Genomic DNA, 21590 nt, shown 5'->3' on the forward strand with positions numbered 1-21590 from the left:
CCTATTGTTACGTTAAAATCTTATCTGGGCAGAACTTCTAAAAGGTATTCAGGTCCTCTTTTTATTAGAGAGAAGGTGGAACCATTTCCTTGAAGGCAATCAGACAACAAATTCTTTTCTGGGCTCAGTTCGTGTCGCTGCGCGAAATATCCTTTAATCCATTATTTCTAAGGTAAATGTACTAACACATACCAGAGAATAAATAAAATAAATAAATGGTCAGTACAACTGACTCGCTCACCCTCCAAGAGGGTGTCGGTATGAACACTATGGCGAGTGAGACCACTACCACGAACCGCTTGCCAATAGAAATCTCCCACTATAAAATCCCCACAAGAGGGGAGCCGACCCACAGAGTGGGCAGCAACTACTACTACTCCATCCCATGCTGCCGACTGCTGCGCCTCTAGTGGACATCCTTTTCAGTTAGCGCACAGCGTATACACGTGCCCTTTTTTGCTCTGTGTTTTTGTGCCCTTTCTTACTGGATTTATCTATCATGGAGCGTACAGCCATTGCAGCAGCTAAGTTAAGTAATCAGTGTTTATTGCTATTGCGGTTTTTCGGCCTTGAGTCAGTATTGCCGTTTTTTAGGTATAAATACGAGCTCTAGGTCGGAAGCATGGCAGCATGGTTCTGCCTCGTGGCGGGTTCGTTCTTGGTCTTCCATACCCAGAACCTTCCCTTACTTATTACGCTCTGTTATTAGTTATCCTATTTAATTTAAGGGTACAGCCTACGTGGTTTATGTCATGCATGCATGTCTTTTCACCTTGCGTAGGCATCTTCCATCCAGACCCTAGCCACAGCTCTTAGTATCGGCCCCGGCTAGCTTTGAGTGGTAGACTTTCTTTCGGGTTAGTCGTACACTCCTGGATTTTTTCTCCTACTATTTTATTTTCTTTCTTTACATTTAGTGATTTTATTTATTATATTATGTTTATGTTAGTGTACGGCGTCTGGCTTCACCTAGCCTAGGTTATGTCCTATTGGTCACATGTACTTCCGCTCTTCAGTTCGGTTGCTTCTCTATAGCATCTCTCTGATCAGTCGGTTCGGTGTGTATCCTAGGCTTTATTGTTTCTTTGTATCTCTTGTTACCGCTCCGTGGTCACTACGTGATCACGGAGCAGCCAGACGCCTGTCCAGTCATCTTTCCCTCCTCCCGCTCTTCCATAGGGCCGGGGGGGGTGGGGGGAGGGTTGGTCTGCCCACGCTCGCTCTACCTACCCGGGCCTGCCTCCCTCTCCCCCTAGGCGGAGGGAGTAGGGGGACGGTACAGACCCAGACTGGACTCGACCTCTCCAGCTTCTCGGTACGCTCGGATGGCTAAGGGGGGGGGGACTGGCCTTTCCCCCCCCTCCGTCGTTACTCCGTCGCTCCGTTGCTAGCTCGAGTCTGTTTGCCCTCTCGCCCTTTCCCACCTTACTGGGGCTCTTTATCTACCGGAGCTCCGGCATCCACGTGGAAAGGTGCTAGTTCACCCTGACGGGCGGACTGCGGCATACAGTTGGTCTCTACTAACCACTCCGTCGCGCTGATATCGCGTCACGCTCCGCCACGCACCGGACTTAGTCCGGTACGTCCCATGTTTTTAGGTTTAAGTTTAGTTTTTAATTTAAACTATATTAAGTTTAATTTAAGCTACTTTAAACCTCCCCTCCATTGCATGCTCACACCGGATCTCTCCGGGGTTATAGCCTATTCAGGCGGTAAGGGAGGGGTTATGCCCGAAATTTTTTCGCGCTCCGGCATGCAACGGAGTTCTTTTAACCTTTAGCCTGTAAGTGATACTTTAGGATGCTCATGTGTCTTTTCACTTACAGACCACCAACTGTGAGCATCCAGGGATGCAATGCCATGCACCAGGACCCTGTGGGCATGAAGTCTGCCGGTCCCATGCTCCATGCGCGACTCCGCACGGGAACCTCCAAGTCTGGTATCACGAGACCTGCACGATTTGCTATGATCTGGTGAGCCAGCTCTTAGACGGGGTAAGTATTTCCAACTCCGTTAGCCAATCCCTACAAGATTATAGTTCTTAAGTTTAATTTTAATCTTATCTTAAACTTAAACAAATTTTTATATGGGATCTCGCATCCTCTATAATTTTTAAGTTAACCTTGTACTTAAGTTTTAATTTTTAAGTTTAATCTTAAAAAACTAACAAGTACCCTCTCTTCCAGGCTCCGGCTGTTAGGGACACCGCACTAGCAACCCTGCGGGCCTGGGTCGGCGGTTTTGGGAAGAACGCCGCCAAGGGTCAGCCCTATATACTTGAGAAGAGGTTGGCGGTCCTGATCTTCCCCGGCGGCAAGTCAACGGGCTACGTCGACCCAGCAGAGGCGGGCCCGACTATTGCGCTGATTCAGCAGCAGCTCGCCGCTTCGTTGACTGATCCAGGCCAGGACATCTCGTCGGAAGTCGCGACGCTGGACCTAAACATTGAGCCCATGGTAGGTGTTGACGACCTGTTGGTCGAGGTGAGGTTAACGTTGGACGCCCAAGGGCTTCCCTTTTGGGCGCCACTGGATCTTCTACTCCTGCACAATCCCCAGCTTCCTTCCAAGGCTTTACAGGAGCCGAGCTTTATACTTCTCCTGATGCTTCTGTTAGACCTAAGGTCAAAGGACAAACGGTAGTTAAAACCTTGAGTAAGACGTCGTCATCGTCTAAAAAGACGTCGTCGGCGTCAACATCTCGCAAGTCTCTGGCTACAAACCCCGGAGCAGAGAAGTCTAGAGCTTCTGGGTCCGGCTCCAAATCCTCAAGGAGTAGATCCTCCAAGGAGAGATCACACACTCCAGCGGAGTCAACCGTTCCTTCACTTCCTTTGGTCCCTGTTCAGAGCTACCCGTCCACCTCCGCAGCAGCTCCGGCTTTGGATCCAATGCTGGCCTGTTGCAACACATGGGGGATCTGGTTGGGTCTCTCAAGAATAGTATGGAACAGATGTTCTCCCGGTTGTCTGATAGGATCAACTCCCAGGACAACATTATCGCCGGACTAAGCCAAGCTCCGCTAGCAACTCCCCCACCTTTCGGCACAGGGGTAGCTCAGTTGCCACCATATGACTCTCTGCCTCCGTTCAGCATGAACAATCCCTGGAGGGTGGCGTCATACGCCCCCTTAACCAAGACGGACTTATCTCTATCCCGGAATGTGGAACTCGAAGGATTGAGGACTTTTCGAGTTCTACCCGGAAGATCTCAACCGCCGTTCATTATTCGGTACGCCAGGCTCACCGCCGCTGCCATGACGCGAGAGGATAAGGTCCCTAAAGAGACAGTCCTCTATTCACGTGACCAGGCTCAAAGAGAATGGCTCAGGTGCTTAGAGGACATGGACTGTTCAAACACTAAGATACAGCCGTTTAAGAGTCCATTTACAATCTTCACAATGGAAGAGGCGGGTACTCCGCTTCCTTTCCTGACGAAGATTGCTACGGTCACTATCCCAGCGGCCCAAAAGGGGGACTCGTTACCGCAGCTAAAGGAAGCGGACCCTACATCTCCTTACTTCCCTCAACCGGAGATTTGTGGGAAGACCTGCCCAACACTTTTTCTGCGGGCAAACTCAAACCGGACTGTGCTATGGAGCAGTTTGGTGAGAAGCTGCCTAGACTTCCAGATAGCCTTATTCAGGCAGAGTTTGATGCCAAGTCTAGGCTGGCCAGGTCTCTCAACACCATGGCCATGACTGAGGTGGCTACCATTGCTTATGGTTCCGAGCCACTGTTCAAGCTAATCACCAAGTTCACTGACTCAAACGGTACAGTCTGACTTGTTCGAGTTCGCCACGGCCAGAACAAACTGTCGGAAACATGTCCTCCAAGAAGCAACTATTCGGCATGAACCCGAATAAGTTTGCTTTCATCAAACATCTGGGGAGCAGACCTCTTCCCAGATGCAATGGTAAAGGAGGTCCAGGCAGAGGCTACGAGGCTTAACCAAAGCCTTAAAGATCGTTGGGGTCTCATGGCAAAGAGACGCCAAGATCAAGCTGTCAGGGGTAAGGCTCAGAAGAAACCCAGACGTTTCCAGCCTTACCAAAAGAAACAGCAACGGTTTGCCCAGCCTGTTTCGGCTGTTCCGCCGTTGGTACAGGCAGCCCAACCCTCTACCTCCAAGGCTCAATCACAGCCTATTTATGTGATTTCCCCCCAGCCTCAACCTTCCACCTCTTACGCTGTCTCCCCCAGCCTTCAACCAAGTCGAAGACCAGAACTTTCAGAAGTATGACCGCTCGGGTAAGGGAGGCAGAGGTAAGCGATCCTTTCGTCAGAGAGGATCGGGAGGGTCCCTTAATAGAGGAAAGCACTTCAGGGGAGGCCGCGGAGGCTACCAACATCAATGAGGACTTCCAGGTAGGAGGGAGGCTGTTTTCTCTTCCGCCACCGGTGGGGATTCAGCAAATGGGCACAAAGCATTGTGTCGAAAGGCCTGGGTTGGAGTTGGGTGGCGAAATCGCCACACCCAGACCTTTCCGCCAACTTCCATCCAAAGAATTGACGGAGTATGCGGAGGACCTCCTTCAGAAAGGAGCAATAGCGAGAGTCAAAAGATTAAAGTTTCAAGGGCGCTTGTTCAGCGTCCCCAAAGAAAGGCTCACAAAAAAGAAGGGTAATCTTAGACTTGTCCCGTTTAAACTTGGCCATTCGCTGCGACAAGTTCAAGATGCTCACCATCTCGCAGGTGCGGACCTTACTTCCCCGTGGGGCCGTCACCACCTATATCGATCTTACAGACGCATACTATCATATCCCTATTGCAAGACACTTTCGCCCGTATCTGGGCTTCAAGATAGGAGAGCAGGCATTCTCCTTCAAGGTAGTTCCCTTCGGCCTCAACGTAGCACCCAGGGTGTTCACGAAGTTGGCGGAAGTGGTCGTCCAACAACTAAGTCGCAAGGGATTATGGTAGTAGCGTATCTCGACGATTGGCTAATTTTGGGCTCCAACAGTCGAGGAATGCCACAAAGCAACACTGGAAGTATCCGGTTCCTGGAATATCTAGGCTTTCAAGATAAACAGGGGACCAAATCAAGACTCACTCCGGAGTCAAACTTCCAGTGGCTGGGCATTCAATGGAATCTATCCTCCCATACTCTGTCGATTCCATTAGCCAAGAGGAAAGAAATAGCGAAGTCAGTAAAGCAATTTCTAAGACACAAACTTGCGTCAAGGAGAACCAGGAAAGGATTCTGGGTTCACTCCAGTTTGCATCAGTGACAAACATCTTGATGAAAGCCAAACTGAAAGACTTAACAGAATCTGGCGCTCACGAGCAAATGTCAGGTCCAGGGACAAATTATCCTCAGTCCCTCAGGTTCTACGGAATCGTCTTCGCCCTTGGGCAAAAGTCAAGAACTTGTCAATATCAGTACCCCTTCAGTTTCCTCCTCCGGGGATTACCATCCACACAGACGCTTCGTTAAGCGGTTGGGGAGGATATTCTCAGTTCAAGAAGGTTCAAGGAACCTGGTCACCCCAGTTCCGTCAGCTTCACATAACGTACTGGAAGCAATGGCAGTGTTCTTGACTCTAAAAAGGTTACGTCCGCCAAAGAACTCTCACATAAAGCTAGTCTTAGACAGCGCAGTGGTAGTCCATTGTATAAACAGAGGAGGCTCCAAATCACGTCATCTAAATCATGTCATGGTAGCCATCTTCTCCCTGGCGGACAAGTTCAGTTGGCACCTCTCCTCCACCCATATAGCTGGAGTGAGAAACGTCATAGCAGATGCTCTATCCCGATCAGTTCCTCTGGAGTCGGGAATGGTCACTGGACAACAGTTCGTTCCAATGGATTCTTCAGAGTTCCAGGTCTACAAGTGGATCTCTTCGCATCCCAAGCGAACCACAAAACTCCCATGTTATGTCCCCCCAATCCTGGACCCTCTGGCCTATGCCACGGACGCCCTGGCCCTAGACTGGAACAACTGGGAGAAGATTTATGTCTTCCCTCCAGTGAAATCTCTCCTGAAGGTACTGAACAAACTCAGGACATTCAAGGGTCAAGTGGCTCTAGTAGCCCCCAGACTGGCCGAAGAGCAATTGGTACCCCCTAATTCTGGAACTGGGTCTTCGTCCTCTTCGAATTCCCAATCCCAGGCTCTCCCAGTCAGTACAAACGAAGACTGTGTTCGCTTCCTCAGGAATTCTCAAAACCCTAACTTTATGGATTTCATGAAGTTTGCAGCTAAAAGAGATGCGAATATTGATCCTCAAAATATCTCTTCTTGGAATCTGATAAAAGAGATTCAACTTTGAGACAGTATGATGCTGCAGTCAAAAAGTTAGCAACCTTCCTGAGAGAATCAGATATTAGAATCATGACAATCAATCAGCTATATAACCTTTTTCAGGTTTTTATTTGAAAAAGGCTTAGCAGCTAGCACTATTACGACAAACAAGTCAGCCATTGAAAAGATTTTTCAATGGGGTTTCAGCATAGACTTGACAGACTCCTACTTCTCGTCTATTCCCAAGGCTTGTGCTAGACTTAGACTTCTGTAAGGCCTACGTCAGTATCATGGTTCTTAAATGATGTTCTAAAGCTGGCTTCAGAAACTGATAATGACACATGTTCATTTATAATGCTCTTAAGAAAAAACTCTATTTTTATTAAGCTTGGCTTCAGGAGCTAGAATTTCAGAACTGTCGGCATTATCCAGGGATCCGGATCATGTTGAATTTTCTTTTTTCCCACAGGGGAACGTGCTACTTTCTACCGGAACGTATTTTTATAGCAAAGAATGAAGATCCGTTGATGAGGTGGGAACCATGGAAGGTTTGTACCCCCTTCCACAAGATATTTCTCTTTGCCCAGTATCGACCTTATCGAGCCTTTCTGTCCAGGACCTCCTCATCCTCTCATGGGGCGGGTCCTTCTCTTTAACAGAGAAAAAGGTGGTACTTTTATCTATTAAAGGCATCAGGCAGCAGATCCTGTACTTTATTAAGCAAGCCAATCCTGACTCCTTCCCTAAAAGCACATGATGTCAGGGCAGTAGCCACCTCAATTAAACTATTTCCATTGCATATGAATTTCGATGACTTGAAAAAAGATACTGGATGGAAATCGCCGACAGTATTTAAACGTCATTACTTAAAGTCCTTGGGAAGCTCTGAAATTTTCAGCAGTTGCGGGGCGGGTAACATAGTTTCCCCCGACTCTGCTTAATCTTTAGTAGAAGATCCAGTTTTTTTCCTCCTCCTTTCTACCATCTCACCCAACAGTTCGTCTATACCTGCCATGTTCATCTACGTTTACCTTGAGGTCTTAGCTGATCTTATGATGGTATAGGGGTGGGGCCCCCTTATTTATTTTTTTGCTATGGGTCACTCACATTTGATTGTAATATAATGATCTCTTGGATGTGATCCCCTTATTTTTATGCTAGGGGACACATAGTATTTACAATGGTTACGGGTTTTGTGTATTAAGTCATATACATTCCCTTTTATATTAATATTGAAGTTTGTTCTATTCAAGTTATTGTTATAATTGCTTTCAGTTCTTTGTACATAATATCTATACACAGATACTGCATTTCAACATATAATTAACCATGTAAGCTCTGTAATATATGTTAAATTTTCACGTTAATTTTAAGAAATATTATTAGCATTAAGTTAAATTTAAGTAATATTTCTATTTTTGTATCAGTGTGTATATGTATATTTATTAGCAATTATATTCTTTATTTTATGTTATCTTTTATTTGAGACCCTTTTTGTCTTTTTGTTTTTATTCTTTACAATCTTGTGCTATTTCTCTGGTACGATTTCGCGCCAGCGACACGAACTGAGCCCAGAAAAGGGATTTTGACGTAAGGAAAAATCTATTTCTGGGCGATTGGTGCGTGTCGCCAGCGAAATCCCGCCCTGCCCATCCCTTCGCTCAAGATTGTCTGCTAACTTCAGGATGGCCACCAGAGGCGCAGCAGTCGGCAGCATGGGATGGAGTAGTAGTAGTTGCTGCCCACCCTGTGGGTCGGCTCCCCTCTTGTGGGGATTTTGTAGTGGGAGATTTCTATTGGCAAGCGGTTCGTGGTAGTGGTCTCACTCGCCATAGTGTTCATACCGACACCCTCTTGGAGGGTGAGCGAGTCAGTTGTACTGACCTTTTCTTTATTTTATTTATTCTCTGGTATGTGTTAGTACATTTACCTTAGAAATAATGGATTAAAGGATATTTCGCTGGCGACACGAACCAATCGCCCAGAAATAGATTTTTCCTTACGTCAAAATCCCTTTATTTTATTAAACAAGCCAATCCGGATTCAGTCCCTCATGTCCATGATATCCGGGCAGTGGCTACCTCAGTTAATTTTTTTCATCATATGAACTTCAAGGATCTTAAAAAATATACGGGTTGGAAATCCCCAACAGTATTTAAACGCCACTATCTGAAAAATCTAGAGGCCCTTAAATATTTGGCAGTGGCTGCAGGGAGCATTGTCTCCCTGATACGGCCTAGTTATGTAACTCTATATCTGTATTCTATTATTTTGATATTAATTATCTTTTGGTAATCAATCTCACCTACCTGCCTCGCTTGTAATCCCTGCCTTTCTGCCTTATGTTCCGGACTGGATTGCTCATCAATCCACTCCTGTACATGTACATAGTTTATTATTATATTTATTTTTATGTTCATTACCTGTTGTTTTTTCCCAGGATAGTATGGACTTGGTCATATTAGGTGCTTTTTTACCATTTGTAATTTGCTATTCTTACCTTGGTTATTAAAACAATTTTAAGAAAATTTTTATTTTCCTTTCATAAAAATTTTGTTTACCAAGCTTGTATGGCGAATTCTCTGCTACTATTTCACTGGCCGACACAGGTCGAACCCAGAAAAGGGATTTTGACAAAGGAAAAATCTATTTCTGGGGGAAGACCTGTGTCGCCCGGTGAACCCATCCCTCTCTTTTCCTTTTCCCCACCCTTTAGCCGGCCCAAGCTTGGGTGCGTATTTCAGGAATGAGGGTGTCCGGCAGAAGTAGTAGTAGTGAGCGGAAGGTAGACGTTGTAACGGCACCTCTCTAGAGAGGAATATTGAGAGAGGAGACTTCTAATTGGCAAAGTATCTGTGGTAGTGGCTTCCACTCGCCCCTGTGCTATACCGACACCCTATGAGGGTGAGTGAGCTGGGGGTAGTAACTCCAGCATTCCATATGGCTTTTTTCTCTGGTATATTTAGCATTTATTTATACCTAGAAATGACTGCTATAGGAACATTTCACCAGGCGACACAGGTCTTTCCCCTGAATTAGATTTTTCCTTTGTCAAAATCCCTTTAGTAAGTTTAATAAAATTCAATGATATCACATAATTAAAATAATAATTCTCTCTCTCTCTCTCTCTCTCTCTCTCTCTCTCTCTCTCTCTCTCTCTCTCTCTCTCACACACACACACACAGAGATGTATGTTTTTTGTATGATAAATAAATGATTTACTAATTTTCAAATATTAATATTAATGTAAACAGCAATGATATCAATTCATTAAAGAAAATACTACAGTAATACCTCAATCTTATGTGATTTGAGTTGTGTGAATTCTTTTCATTGGAACCTAACTAATTATTATGTGCGAGTATTTCACAGACACGTGAATGCTTACACAACATTTTCAAATCCTCGAGAAACCCTGCAAAGGTGTTTGTTCGATTTGTTAATGTAATTTATAAGCTTTCACATGTAAATTAAATAACTATGTATATAACAATAATAATTTCTCTCTCTCTCTCTCTCTCTCTCTCTCTCTTTTTTTTTTTCTCTTCTCCTCTTACTGAGATGAGAACATTTTTATGGCACATGTAGTAGTATGTACTATGTTTATTAATATTTTCAAATATTAATAAGATGAGAATAATAATGTAACAGTACTTACAAAATTTGTGATATTTTTACCAACCATTCATTTTTTTTATGGGTAATGTACTAAGCTAACTTTAAAATGAAATTACACTAATTTTAATTTAATTTAAAAGTTAGCTTAATATTTAGGCAGCATGATTAGGGTCATATTTAGTGTTCAAACTCTAGAAGTAAGCATTTATTACCATTTTTAAACTGTGCCAAACTTACACGAAACTTCCCTTTACGCAAGGGGGTCTGAAACCGAACTGACGTAAGTTCAGGGTATTACCGTATAGTGAATTAGGAAGATTTTAGTTTATAAATTCAAATATTATGTAAGATAGATGGAATTTCCATTCTACCCCACATCTTTCTCTTTAGATAGATCCGGGTACTAAGCTGAGGTCCAGAGCTGTCAAATATGTCAAGCAATGTGATAGGAGGAGGAGCGAGTTGTCTGTGGCCGACTAACTTTCATGTAATTTCTCTCTCTCAGGTATGTGTTTTTAGAGTTTTTTACTGTTTGAACTATCAAAATAGGCAATTCTAAGCATTTTTAGAGGGATTTTAAGTATTTGCAGACTTTAGCGATACTGGGTGTCCACTGTATTCTAACCTAACCAGTTTGTAATCTAGCAAAATCACTGATCCAGTGCCCTGAAGGTCCCAATGATGCCTGATCAGTGATGGTTGACCTGTACAGGCAAACAAACGTGTATGCTACCAATCCTATGCTGGATATTCAGGATGGTACCATGCATAACAGAGGGTACTTATGCCAATGATGGTCTAGAGATAACTCAGTGGAGGTATATTTTAGATCAATACCAATACGTAATGGGACAGAAAGGCTAATGACAGGCACATCCTTGCATAAATTGGGGCAATCCGAAAAATCAGGATGATCACAATCACCGGTTCTGCAGACAGTCACATGAACTGTCATCAGTTTTCAAAGGAGAGAGACATCCTCCAGAGTACTTCTTTAGTCTTTATGCAGAAGGCTGTCATCTGTTTTTTGTTTTGCACTTCCTAGTCCAAAGATGGGAAAGGAAAAGAAGGTGCGGAGGAAGACAAAGAAAAAGAGGATGATGTGCATTTGCACTTCTTCAACCTCTCATGACCAGGAGTCTCTCCAACCTCTTCTATATCTGCCAAGGTATACCTAAAACAGGCATCCATAAAGGGAATAGAGTTGCACAGCAACAGAAATCTCTTCAGAAGGGACTCCTGCCAATGCAAAATCCCAGGCATAGCATTATCCTGGCATTGGCTAAGTGCTCTAGACAAGTAATGAGGGATGGGTTCCCCATTGACCCAAGAGCCTTAAACAACCCTTGTTTCCTCTGGACACCTCATAGTCAGTGAAGCAGGAGCAGATTAAAGGGGAGTGGGAGAAGGGGCTAAGGATACCAGGATACAGTATGCAGGGTCATAACAGGCTTTCATTAATCTAGTATTGCAGCCTTTACTGCAATATCTAACACTCTTGGAACTAGAATCGGACATGCCGACAAGTCAAAAGAGTCAACAAAGCCTAACAGTCCAAATCAGTATAAAAATAGTAAAAAATAGGGACAGTCACTCTGCAAAAGACCTGACAATGACTAATTTTGCTGAACTGGCTACCCTAATTGAGAATTACTTCACCAACTGTTGCAAAATACAACCAACCGAGAAGCAAACAATTCCAAAAAACCGCTGCTGCTAATAACTGTTGTGTTGTCATCAGCCGACAGAAACAATTTAAGTTCTGAGCTGAGCTGGTTCCTCTCTTACCCCAAAAGTGGGTGGGGTCAGTCGCCTAGCCAAAACAAACTGGTGCTACTGCAAATTCCAAAATTCTAGCTGCCAATGAGTGCAACTTATAGTTATGTAATTACTTGGTAAGTTGCATATATAAAAGACAAAGGTTTGTATTTTCAAAAGAACATAGATGTTTTAAGAATACAGTAATAAAATTAAGTACTACTGTGATGAATAATGCAAAAACCAAGATACATATTAACTATAGGAGAGAGACATTAAACTGATTTTTTTTAACAATATTTTACTACTGCTATTAAGCATATCCTCCATACAGCAAAACATGCAATATAGTATAACTTACCAGCCCAAGCACAGGATGCCCTTCATGAGATGCTGGATCTGGGAGTCTCACATAATACCATGATTCTCTTGTGAATTTTTTGGAACATCTATTAAATGCAGATATTATGCTCTTTTTGGTAAGTTTTCTCATGTGATCAGTTGGTACTGAATTTATAGCCAATAAGGCACTAGGAACCTATAAAAAAAGAAAATTAACATTAATCTTGAAATTCACATTAGCAAACACACTGCAAAACATAGTATACTTAAGCTATATAAAAGTCTGCAAACAATAAATGAAACAATTGTGAAGATAGTCATACCTTGTGTTGTGGAAATTTCATTACATGAGCAACATAAATTTCTGCAGGGCAATTTACTTTCTTTGTAATTTGTGATCGGTTTCTTGTCTTTGGTGTAATTCCACTCTCCTGAAAAAAGAAATAAAAAAACTTTTCAAAGATAATTCACACATGCTGTTGTATATCAAAAGATGAACATTACATATACAGTGGTGCATAGCGGTATTCAGTATGGTAAAAGTACTTTTAGATTTTTTTTTTAACAATTGTTCTACCTGGAGGTCAAGAGCACCCTGAAAAGTTACTTTTCATTCAAATGTCTACAAGTGACAGTTTTATTCTACACTAACATCTGCTGCATACACATTATAAATCAACATTTCTGAAAGATCTTGTTATAGATCACGATCACTAGTCTTTACATAAAATTTTCCTTTTATAGGATTAGACATAAGAGTTCTCTCCAATCTCTTCTACATTATGTGCTTACTACCTTAGTTCTCATTTGGTCCTAGGTAGGCTTCATCTAATACATTTCTCAATGATTTTCCAGGACTTTACATTATCTGTCATCCTGCTATTGTGAACTACTACTTCTCTGATAGTTCCTTTCCACTTATTGCATGTAAAAATAACAATTTGTCAAAAATTGTATTTTTCCTAACTATACAAACCTGAGGTACTTTAACATATGGAATGTAATCAGCGCCTGCTGGAACCGGTCGTAAGCTTTCGAACAAGGTGGTTCGGTAGTTAACTGCTGGTCCGATAGTTGGGAGTCCCGCCCGACTGGGAGGTGAGGAGTCACTTTGCTTTAGGCCCAGGAACAGAGTGAGGGGTGGCATGAGGTGGGACTATGTGTAAATGACCTCAGGTTTGTACAGTTAGGAAAAATACAATTTTTGACAAATGGTTATTTGTTCCGATACGTAATACAAACCTATCAGTCCTTTAACATATGGAAGACTCACTTATTGGTGGGTGGAATCTGAGTGTTAAGAACAGACTGGTGTTCGTCCGACCTTGGTTCCCTCCCTGGTCGTAAGAGCAGAGGGAGGGATCCTAGCCTCTGTCCAGCTGATCGAGGTGTGCACCGCAGGATCAGTGGCCAGACCTCTGGACCAATTCATAAGAGGGAGGCAAGCATGCCTCTTATGAATAGCAAGCAAGAACTAGTTCCTACTTCAAGAGCCAAACATAGGGTCATGGGTTTGTCTCTTGTTGGCATCCACTCCCCCCCTTGTTAGGGGAGTGGTGGGCAAAGCTCCTATCCCTACTGAAAGGGATAGGATGGAGCTCAGTCATATAGCTTACCTGCATCGGCCTCCTGTCCAGCGTAGTGACGATCGCAGCCCTCTGCCCGCAGGTAGAGGAGAGAAAGGGGGAGGAAGAGAAGCCAGTCACACTCTCATTCGCTCGCCCAATCACGCAGTCACACAAGGATGCAATGCTGTTCTGTCCGCTCGGGAGCTGGGTAAGCTACACAACTTGTTGAGCAGCCACCACGGGTCCCAAAGAAAAGGTGTCCAAGGACCTGTGGGTAATATCCCAAAGGTAGAAGGAAGTAAAGGTGGTCTGGTTGGCCGAAACCCCTGCCTTCAGCACCTGTGAAACGGAGAAGTTCTTGCAGAACGCAAGGGTTGGACCAATACCTCTGACTTCGTGGGCCCTCAGCCGAAGGGTACCAGTGTCGTCACTCCTCTCTGAAGCGTACGCCTTCCTGATGACCTCACGAAGCCAGAAAGAAAGTGTGTTCTTGGACACCACCTTCTTGGTAAGCCTGGTGCTAACGAAGAGGCATCGACACTCAGGCCTGAGGTGGCGAGTTCTCTTCAGATACTGCCGTAGCGCCCTCACAGGACAAAGCAGCATCTCATCCGCATCATCATCGGTGAAGTCCTTCAGGGAGGGGACCATGAATGACTCGAACCGGTCGTCAGGGACCGAAGAGTTCTGAGTCTTCGCTACGAAGTCCGGGACAAAATCAAGCGTCACCGATCCCCATCGCCTCGTGTGCTTGACATTGAAAGAAATACCATAAAGTTCCCCTACTCTCTTCGCCGATGCCAGGGCCAGCAGAAAGGCGGTCTTGAGGGTCAGATCCCTGTCTGATGACTCCCGGAGTGGCTCAAAGGGTCTTCGAGTCAAACTCCTAAGGACAAGAGTCACGTCCCACCCTGGGGGCCTGAGTTCCCTGGGTGGGCAAGACCTCTCGAAGCTCCTCATTAGGAGGGAGATCTCCATGGAAGTGGAGATGTCCACTCCCGGCAGCTTAAGGACTAGGGCCAGGGCGGCTCTACACCCTTTCACTGCAGAGACGGAGAGGAGCTTCTCTCGGCGAAGGAAGTGACTCTGAGAGGAGAGAGATCCCGTCTACGACACCAACCACATTAGACGGACCACTTCCCCTGGTATACAGCTGCAGAGGACTGCCTAAGGTACCCAGCCATCTCTGTTGCTGCTCGGCGAGAAAAGCCTCTCGCTCGCAAGAGATGGTGGATAACAGCCAGTCGTGAAGACACAGGGATTAAACCGACCGGTAGTACCGTTCCACGTGTGGCTGGCACAGGAGGCTGTGCCAAGGGGGAATCTCTCTCGGTGCTTTGGCGAGCAGAGCCAGCAGGTCCGGATACCAAACAGCCTGAGGCCATTTGGGCGCCACCAGAATCATCTGAAGATTCGCGGTGACCAGCACTCTGCTGATCACCTTGCAAATCAGACAGAACGGGGGAAAGGCGTACATGAAGAGGTTGTCCCACAGGTGTTGAAGAGCATCCTCTGCAGCTGCCCATGGGTCCGGCACAACTGAGTAGAAAACCTCGAGTTTCCTGTTGTGCCAGGTGGCGAACAGATCCACGACTAGACGCCCCCACAGGTTGAAGAGCCTTTCCACCACGTCTGGGTGCAGGGACCATTTGGTTCCTATCACCTGATTCCGACGGCTAAGCTTGTCTGCCACTACATTCCTCTTGCCTGGAATGTATCGGGCTGACAGCTCTACTGAGTGAGCTACGGCCCACTCGTGCACCTTCAACGTCAACTGGTGCAACGGGAGGGACACTAGGCCCCCGTTTATTGACGTACGCCACTACCGTGGTGTTGCCGCTCATCAACACCACTGAGTGTCCCATCACTCGTTCCGGAATTCTTGGAGAGCGAAAAACGCTGCCTTGAGCTCCAGGATGTTGATGTGAAGGTGCTTGTCGTGATGATCCCACACACCTGCAGCCAGCAACTCCTCCAGGTGTGCGCCCCATCCCTCGGTCGACGCGTCTGAGAACAGAAGCAGCTTGGGGGGGGGGGGGGGGGGGGGGGGGGGGGTGCGAAGAGGCACTCCTCTTACAAGATTCCTGTCGTCTAGCCACCAGGCTAGGTCCTGCCTCACCTCCTCCGTGAGAGACACGGGGAAGTACGGTGGGTCTCTTGCTTGTGACAAACTCTCCTTTAGTCTCCACTGAAGAGACCGCAGGTGAAGACGCCCGTGAGGGACTAACTTCTTGAGAGACGACAGGTGGCCAATCACGACCTACCACTGCTGAGCTGGCTGCTCCTGTAGAGACAGGAACCATCCGGCTGCCTCCCTGAACCTGCTGATCCGCGAGTCTGCAGGGACGACTCGCCCTGCTACCGTATCGATCAGCACGCCCAGATACTTCATCCTCTGCTTGGGATTGAGATCTGACTTCTCGAAGTTCACCACGATTCCAAGATCGCGACAAAACTCAAGGAGTCGATCCCTGTCCTGAAGCAACTGCGAGCGGGAGCTCGCCAGGACCAGCCAGTCGTCGAGAAACTTCAGAAGACATATCCCTACCGAGTGGGCCCAAGCTGACACCAGAGTAAACACTCGCGTGAACACCTGTGGGAGCGGTTGAGAGACCGAAACAAAGTGCCCTGAATTGGTACACCATCCCGTCAAGGATGAAGCAGAGGTACTAGCATGGAAAGTTATAGAACTAAAAAGTAAGATAGAAAATGCAGAACAAAATATTATACAATCAAAAGAAAATGAAAAACGGGACTTGGAAGAAAAAACCCTATTAAATATCAAGCAAAACCCCAAACTATTATACTCATATGCGAAGAAGATGAATAAAAGAAGAATAGAAATAGGCCCTCTGAGAATTGAAGGGAGATTAACGAATGAAAAAAAAGGAAATTTGCAACATACTGGCAGAACGATATAAGAGAGAATTCACCCCTAGAATAGATAATGAAGATAATGATATAGAAGTAAGGGACGAAAATAGTGAATATTTAGCTGACATAGAAATTAATGAAGCTGATATTGTGCAGGCAATTAATGAAATTAAAAATGGAGCTGCTGCAGGGCCGGATGGAGTCCCTGCTATTTTGTTAAAGAAAGTAGTTCATTCTATCGCAAAGCCACTTGCAATATTATTAAGACAAAGTGTAGATACAGGCAAGATTTATGATGAGCACAAATTAGCATATATCACCCCTACTTTCAAAAGTGGATCAAGGGACTAGAGGCAAGTAATTATAGGCCTATGAGTCTAACATCACATATTATGAAACGTGTATGAAAGGGTAATGAAGAAAAATATTATGAAACATTTAATAAAAAATCATTTGTTTAATATAGGACAACACGGTTTCGTACCCGAAAAAAGTACACAAACCCAACTGTTAGTCCACCGTGAGAACATATTCAAAAATATGAAAAGCGGAAATGAAACAGATGTGGTTTATCTAGACTTTGCAAAAGAGCTTTTGGACAAAGTAGACCATAATATATTAGCAAAGAAAATTAGAAAACACAATATCGTAGATAAAGTAGGAAGATGGTTAAAAGAATTTTTACACAACAGAAAACAGATAGTTATTGCAAACGATGAGAAATTGGATGAAACCAAGGTAATATCCGGTGTGCCACAAGGTACGGTGCTAGCTGCAATATTGTTTGTTATTATGATTGAAGACATAGACAGTAATGTTAAGGATTCGGTAGTGAGTAGTTCGCTGATGACACAAGAATAAGTAGAGAAATTACTTGTGATGAAGATAGGAACGCGCTACAAAGAGACCTTAACAAAGTATATGATTGGGCAGAGGTAAATAGGATGCCGGTATTTAACTCTGATAAATTTGAATCAATAAATTATGGAGACAGAGAAGGAAAGCTATATGCATATAGGGGACCTAATAATGAGACAATCACAAATAAGGAAGCAGTTAAAGACCTTGGTGTGATGATGAATAGGAACATGTTATGCAATGATCAAATAGCCATTCTGTAGGCAAAATGTAAAGCAAAAATGGGAATGTTGTTACGGCACTTCAAAACAAGAAAATGGCTGAAACACATGATTAATGCTTTATAAAACATATGTTCGTATTCCACTTGAATATTGCAATATGATATGGTACCCACACTATCAAAAGGATATTGCACAAATAGAGAGTGTACAAAGGTCCTTTACAGCTAGAATAGAAGTTAAGGACCTAGACTACTGGGAAAGACTACAATCCTTAAAATTATATAGTCTAGAAAGGAGAAGAGAACGCTACATGATAATTCAGGCATGGAAACAGATAGAAGGAATAACAGAAAATATCATGGAACTAAAAATATCAGAAAGAGCAAGCAGAGGTAGATTAATAGTGCCCAAAACTATACCAGGAAAAATAAGGAAAGCACACAGAACATTAATCCACTACGCACCAGCATCGATAATGCAGCGTCTATTCAATGCGTTGCCAGCTCATCTGAGGAATATATCAGGAGTGAGCGTAGATGTGTTTAAGAATAAGCTCGACAAATATCTAAACTGCATCCCAGACCATCCAAGATTGGAAGATGCAAAATATACCGGAAGATGTACTAGCAACTCTCTGGTAGACATTAGAGGCGCCTCACACTGAGGGACCTGGGGCAACCCGAACGAACTGTAAGATTTGTAAGATAAGATGGGTATCAGAAAATATGCATCCTTCAGGTCCACAGAAAGAATGAAGTCGAGCACCGAAAGTGTCGTTTCCATCGTGAACCGAGTCTGGCGAACGAATCGGTTCAAGGGAGAGAGATCTATTGCCGGGCTACCAGCCCCCCGATGACTTCTCCACCAGGAAAAGTTGACTGTGGAAGCCCAGCGACTGATCCCATACGATATCCACAGCTCCTTTGCTCCGCATGGCTTCCACTTCCTGCCGAAGCGCTATGTCCCCAGAAGAACCAGGAACGTACGTCTGAAGATGGATTGGGTTGGAGGTGAGGGGTGGCTGCGACTCGAAGGGTAGTAGATATCCCTCCCGAAGGACATCCACTATCCAGGTCTCGGCTCCGTGGCGCTGCCAAGTTGCCCAATGGCTCGCCAGGCAACCCCCCACTTCCGGCAGCAGGTGACGGGGAACGCCATCCCTAGCATTTCCCCTTCTTCGACTTCTTCCCAGCCCCTCCTTGGGAAGAGGAGGACTGGGAGGAGGGCTGGTTACGGTCACTCCTTATAGAAGAGGTCAAAGGCTGAGTCTTTCCTCTCGGCTTCGACGAGGCCGTCGTCTTAGCCGCAAAGGAAGCGCTAGCCAAGCTCTTGGGCTTAGCCGCAGTGGCTTGAGGCTGCCCAGCCACCTTCAAGACTGCCTGGTGGACTAAGCGGTCACTGTCATCAGTGCGTCGCTGTTCCACCACAGCGTCCACCATCTCTCTGGGGAAGAGAGAGGAGGAACTCAGCACCGGTCCATTCCGTGGACCCAAAGCCGCCTCACGCCCTGCCGACCTGGTCATCCGAGTGAGGACTGCGTCCCTACGTCTCAGAACCAGGTTGACCCACAGGTTGGCCGTCTGGTGGGTCAGGTAGGAAATAGCCCTACCTCCAGACTAGCACAGTCTCCCGAAAGCCGGGTCTCCTTCAGGAGTGATGTTCCCCGAGGAGGCAGTGACTTTGGACACTGTGAGGGACCACAGGTCCAGCCAGGAGACTGCTTGGAACGCTGCCATGGCAGTCGATTTCAAGACCAATGCCTCTTGCTGCGAGAACCAGATGTGGAGGAAAGTTGGTAAATTCATAAACTCCACAAATAAATAAAGTAATAAAATGTTTCTCGGATAATAGCGTCAGTAACACTTCCAAAGGTAACTGGTAAAAGAGACTGAAGCAGGTCAACAAAATGTTACTTTCACATACCTTACAGTACTGGGCAGCATAATGGTACCATAAATATCACAATATTTTGCAGCTAAAAGGAGAAAATGATGGGTAGGCCTAGGCCTAATGACTTGTGGATAACTTTCAGGACATGGCTATAGGCTAAAATCAGCAACCATTCCTGAAAGAATTAAATTTACCACAAAGTATCGGACTACAATCAGGAGTAAACTTATATCAATTGGATGTGACCATATACAAAATAATTCAATATTACATCAACATTATCCCACTGATTACACTTCACAAATGAAAACAAAGAACAGGCAACCATAGTCTATGAATGCAAAATGAATGTAGATAGCCTATGAGTATGACAAACACATAGGCTACTATGAGATTCAGGGCCTCTGTAACACGGTTTTTTCGCAATAACTTTTTATCTATGCATTTCATAAATATAACGCTTATTCAGAATACATATTATATCAACACATAAATTTTGAGTGTATTCTGCACTACGTAGGTTGAATAAATTTGGTACTTATAATGTAAAAGTGACCTTTTTTGAAGACGGGCCAACTTAATCAGAGAAAAGGTTTCGAACGCACTCGTTACGTAACTTATGACATCATTTCTTCCCGCTTTCTCGATGGATGATTGGCTATCTGTAACGAAGGCTAAACCTCTGGCAACAATGACATACAAATTTAAATACAAGCAAAGCAGTACACCTTTATGAACTCTGGAACCTCCCCACTGATAACTGTCATAATGAACAAACCAACAAAATATGTTAATAAATACAAAAACACTTCGATTATTAGTCTAACTCCCAAAATAAGTTTCCAAAGAAATTACAGTCTACTTTATAGGTCACAATCAGATTGACAAGATGTAGGGAATAGTTGGTAATTACCAAAAACATAGTAGACAAGCTTGATTTGATAACTGCTATATCCAATGTCAAGCAATTTTTATTTATTGGCTATCTACCTATTTACTGAACAAAAATAGCCGGTACCGTATATTGGCTTTAAACCTTCACCAATAATTAGCGTCAGAATGGTGACTTCATGAGGCTCCACCCACTTTCGCCTCGTTATAATTCAGGATAACACCATGGGCATTGTTGAATTAGAAAATTTAACTTCTGGCTATGAAAACTAATTTCTCGAGTAGTTGTCAGAAGTGCTAAATGATCCTCAAGGATCCCAGCAGTTGGTCTAAACGTTTAATTCATGTATATTGCTGCTATACTGTTGCGGCACTACTGCTACAGTAGTATTACTACGCTAGCACTGATACCTCACCCACATCTATGTATCGTTCCGCCATTCATAAAGTCTTTAGGTTTCAGAGCCGATGGCATTTCTGTCTGGTGGATGGGCGGGGCAACATTTAGTCAAAAGGCGTTTGTTTACCTTGCTTACGTAATGAATGTTTTTCGACTCTTGGCTCGTAATCATTGGCCATGGCGTCGGCTAGATCATTTTTACTCTATAAAAATTAAAACTATCGGGTTTAGGTTATTGATAATGCTGACAAAATTTGTGTGTGGTTGTAAAATATACATATGTCAACTTTCAGCTGCATCCGATGCTTTGACAAGGAGCAAAGTCCAAAAAACCGTGTTACAGAGACCCTGAATCTCATAGTAGGCTAGATTACTCTAGCTTATGAAAGTGAAAAATTTAATATTTAGGCCTAGTATACTGAGAACTGTAATGGGTCAGCAAAACACTACTAATAAATGGAGCTTATTGTGGTCCCCCCTGGGACCGGGTAAAGATGCACGGGTCTTAGCAAACCTAACAAGCCTAATGCTAGGCTAATAGTAGCCTAATAAACTATATGAACTATACTAGCCCCAAGTTCCTAACTCGATTTGGGACATATATGGATCAACAGATCCTGAAACCTGGTTAAATGTGGAAACTGCACGCTGTCGGTTATCCAATCTAATGACAGACAGGGCAATAGCCTACTACTGGATGCGGTACCTAGGCCTACTGGCATATCAGTAAATACCAAATGGTAGACTTGATAAGCAAGTTAAGTCTTGGAATAATAATTAGATAGCATAGCCTAGGCTAGTCGTAACTTAAGGATAGGCTAGACTACTAGAATGGTGATGCTGGTCTAACAACTATAGTACAATATAATAAGTTGGAATAAACTATCCTATGCAAAATAACTCGGTATAGATGATACTATTGAG

The 21590-nt window shown here is 44.3% G+C and overlaps 1 protein-coding gene across 1 annotated transcript in view; it reads right to left on the reverse strand.

Annotated features, from left to right (window-relative positions):
- Positions 1–12392, reverse strand: part of LOC135225232 (calcium-responsive transcription factor-like) — a gene marked incomplete at its 5' end in the record, with an annotated part of 91779 nt that extends 79387 nt beyond the window's left edge. Inside the window, 2 exon segments of the mRNA XM_064264558.1 lie at positions 11981–12157; positions 12285–12392. Of these exon segments, the coding sequence (XP_064120628.1) occupies positions 11981–12157; positions 12285–12392 (285 nt within the window).
- Between the last annotated feature and the right edge of the window lie 9198 nt (positions 12393–21590).

The sequence above is a fragment of the Macrobrachium nipponense genome, chromosome 13, assembly GCF_015104395.2.
Source record: "Macrobrachium nipponense isolate FS-2020 chromosome 13, ASM1510439v2, whole genome shotgun sequence".
Classification (NCBI taxonomy): Eukaryota; Metazoa; Arthropoda; class Malacostraca; order Decapoda; family Palaemonidae; genus Macrobrachium; species Macrobrachium nipponense.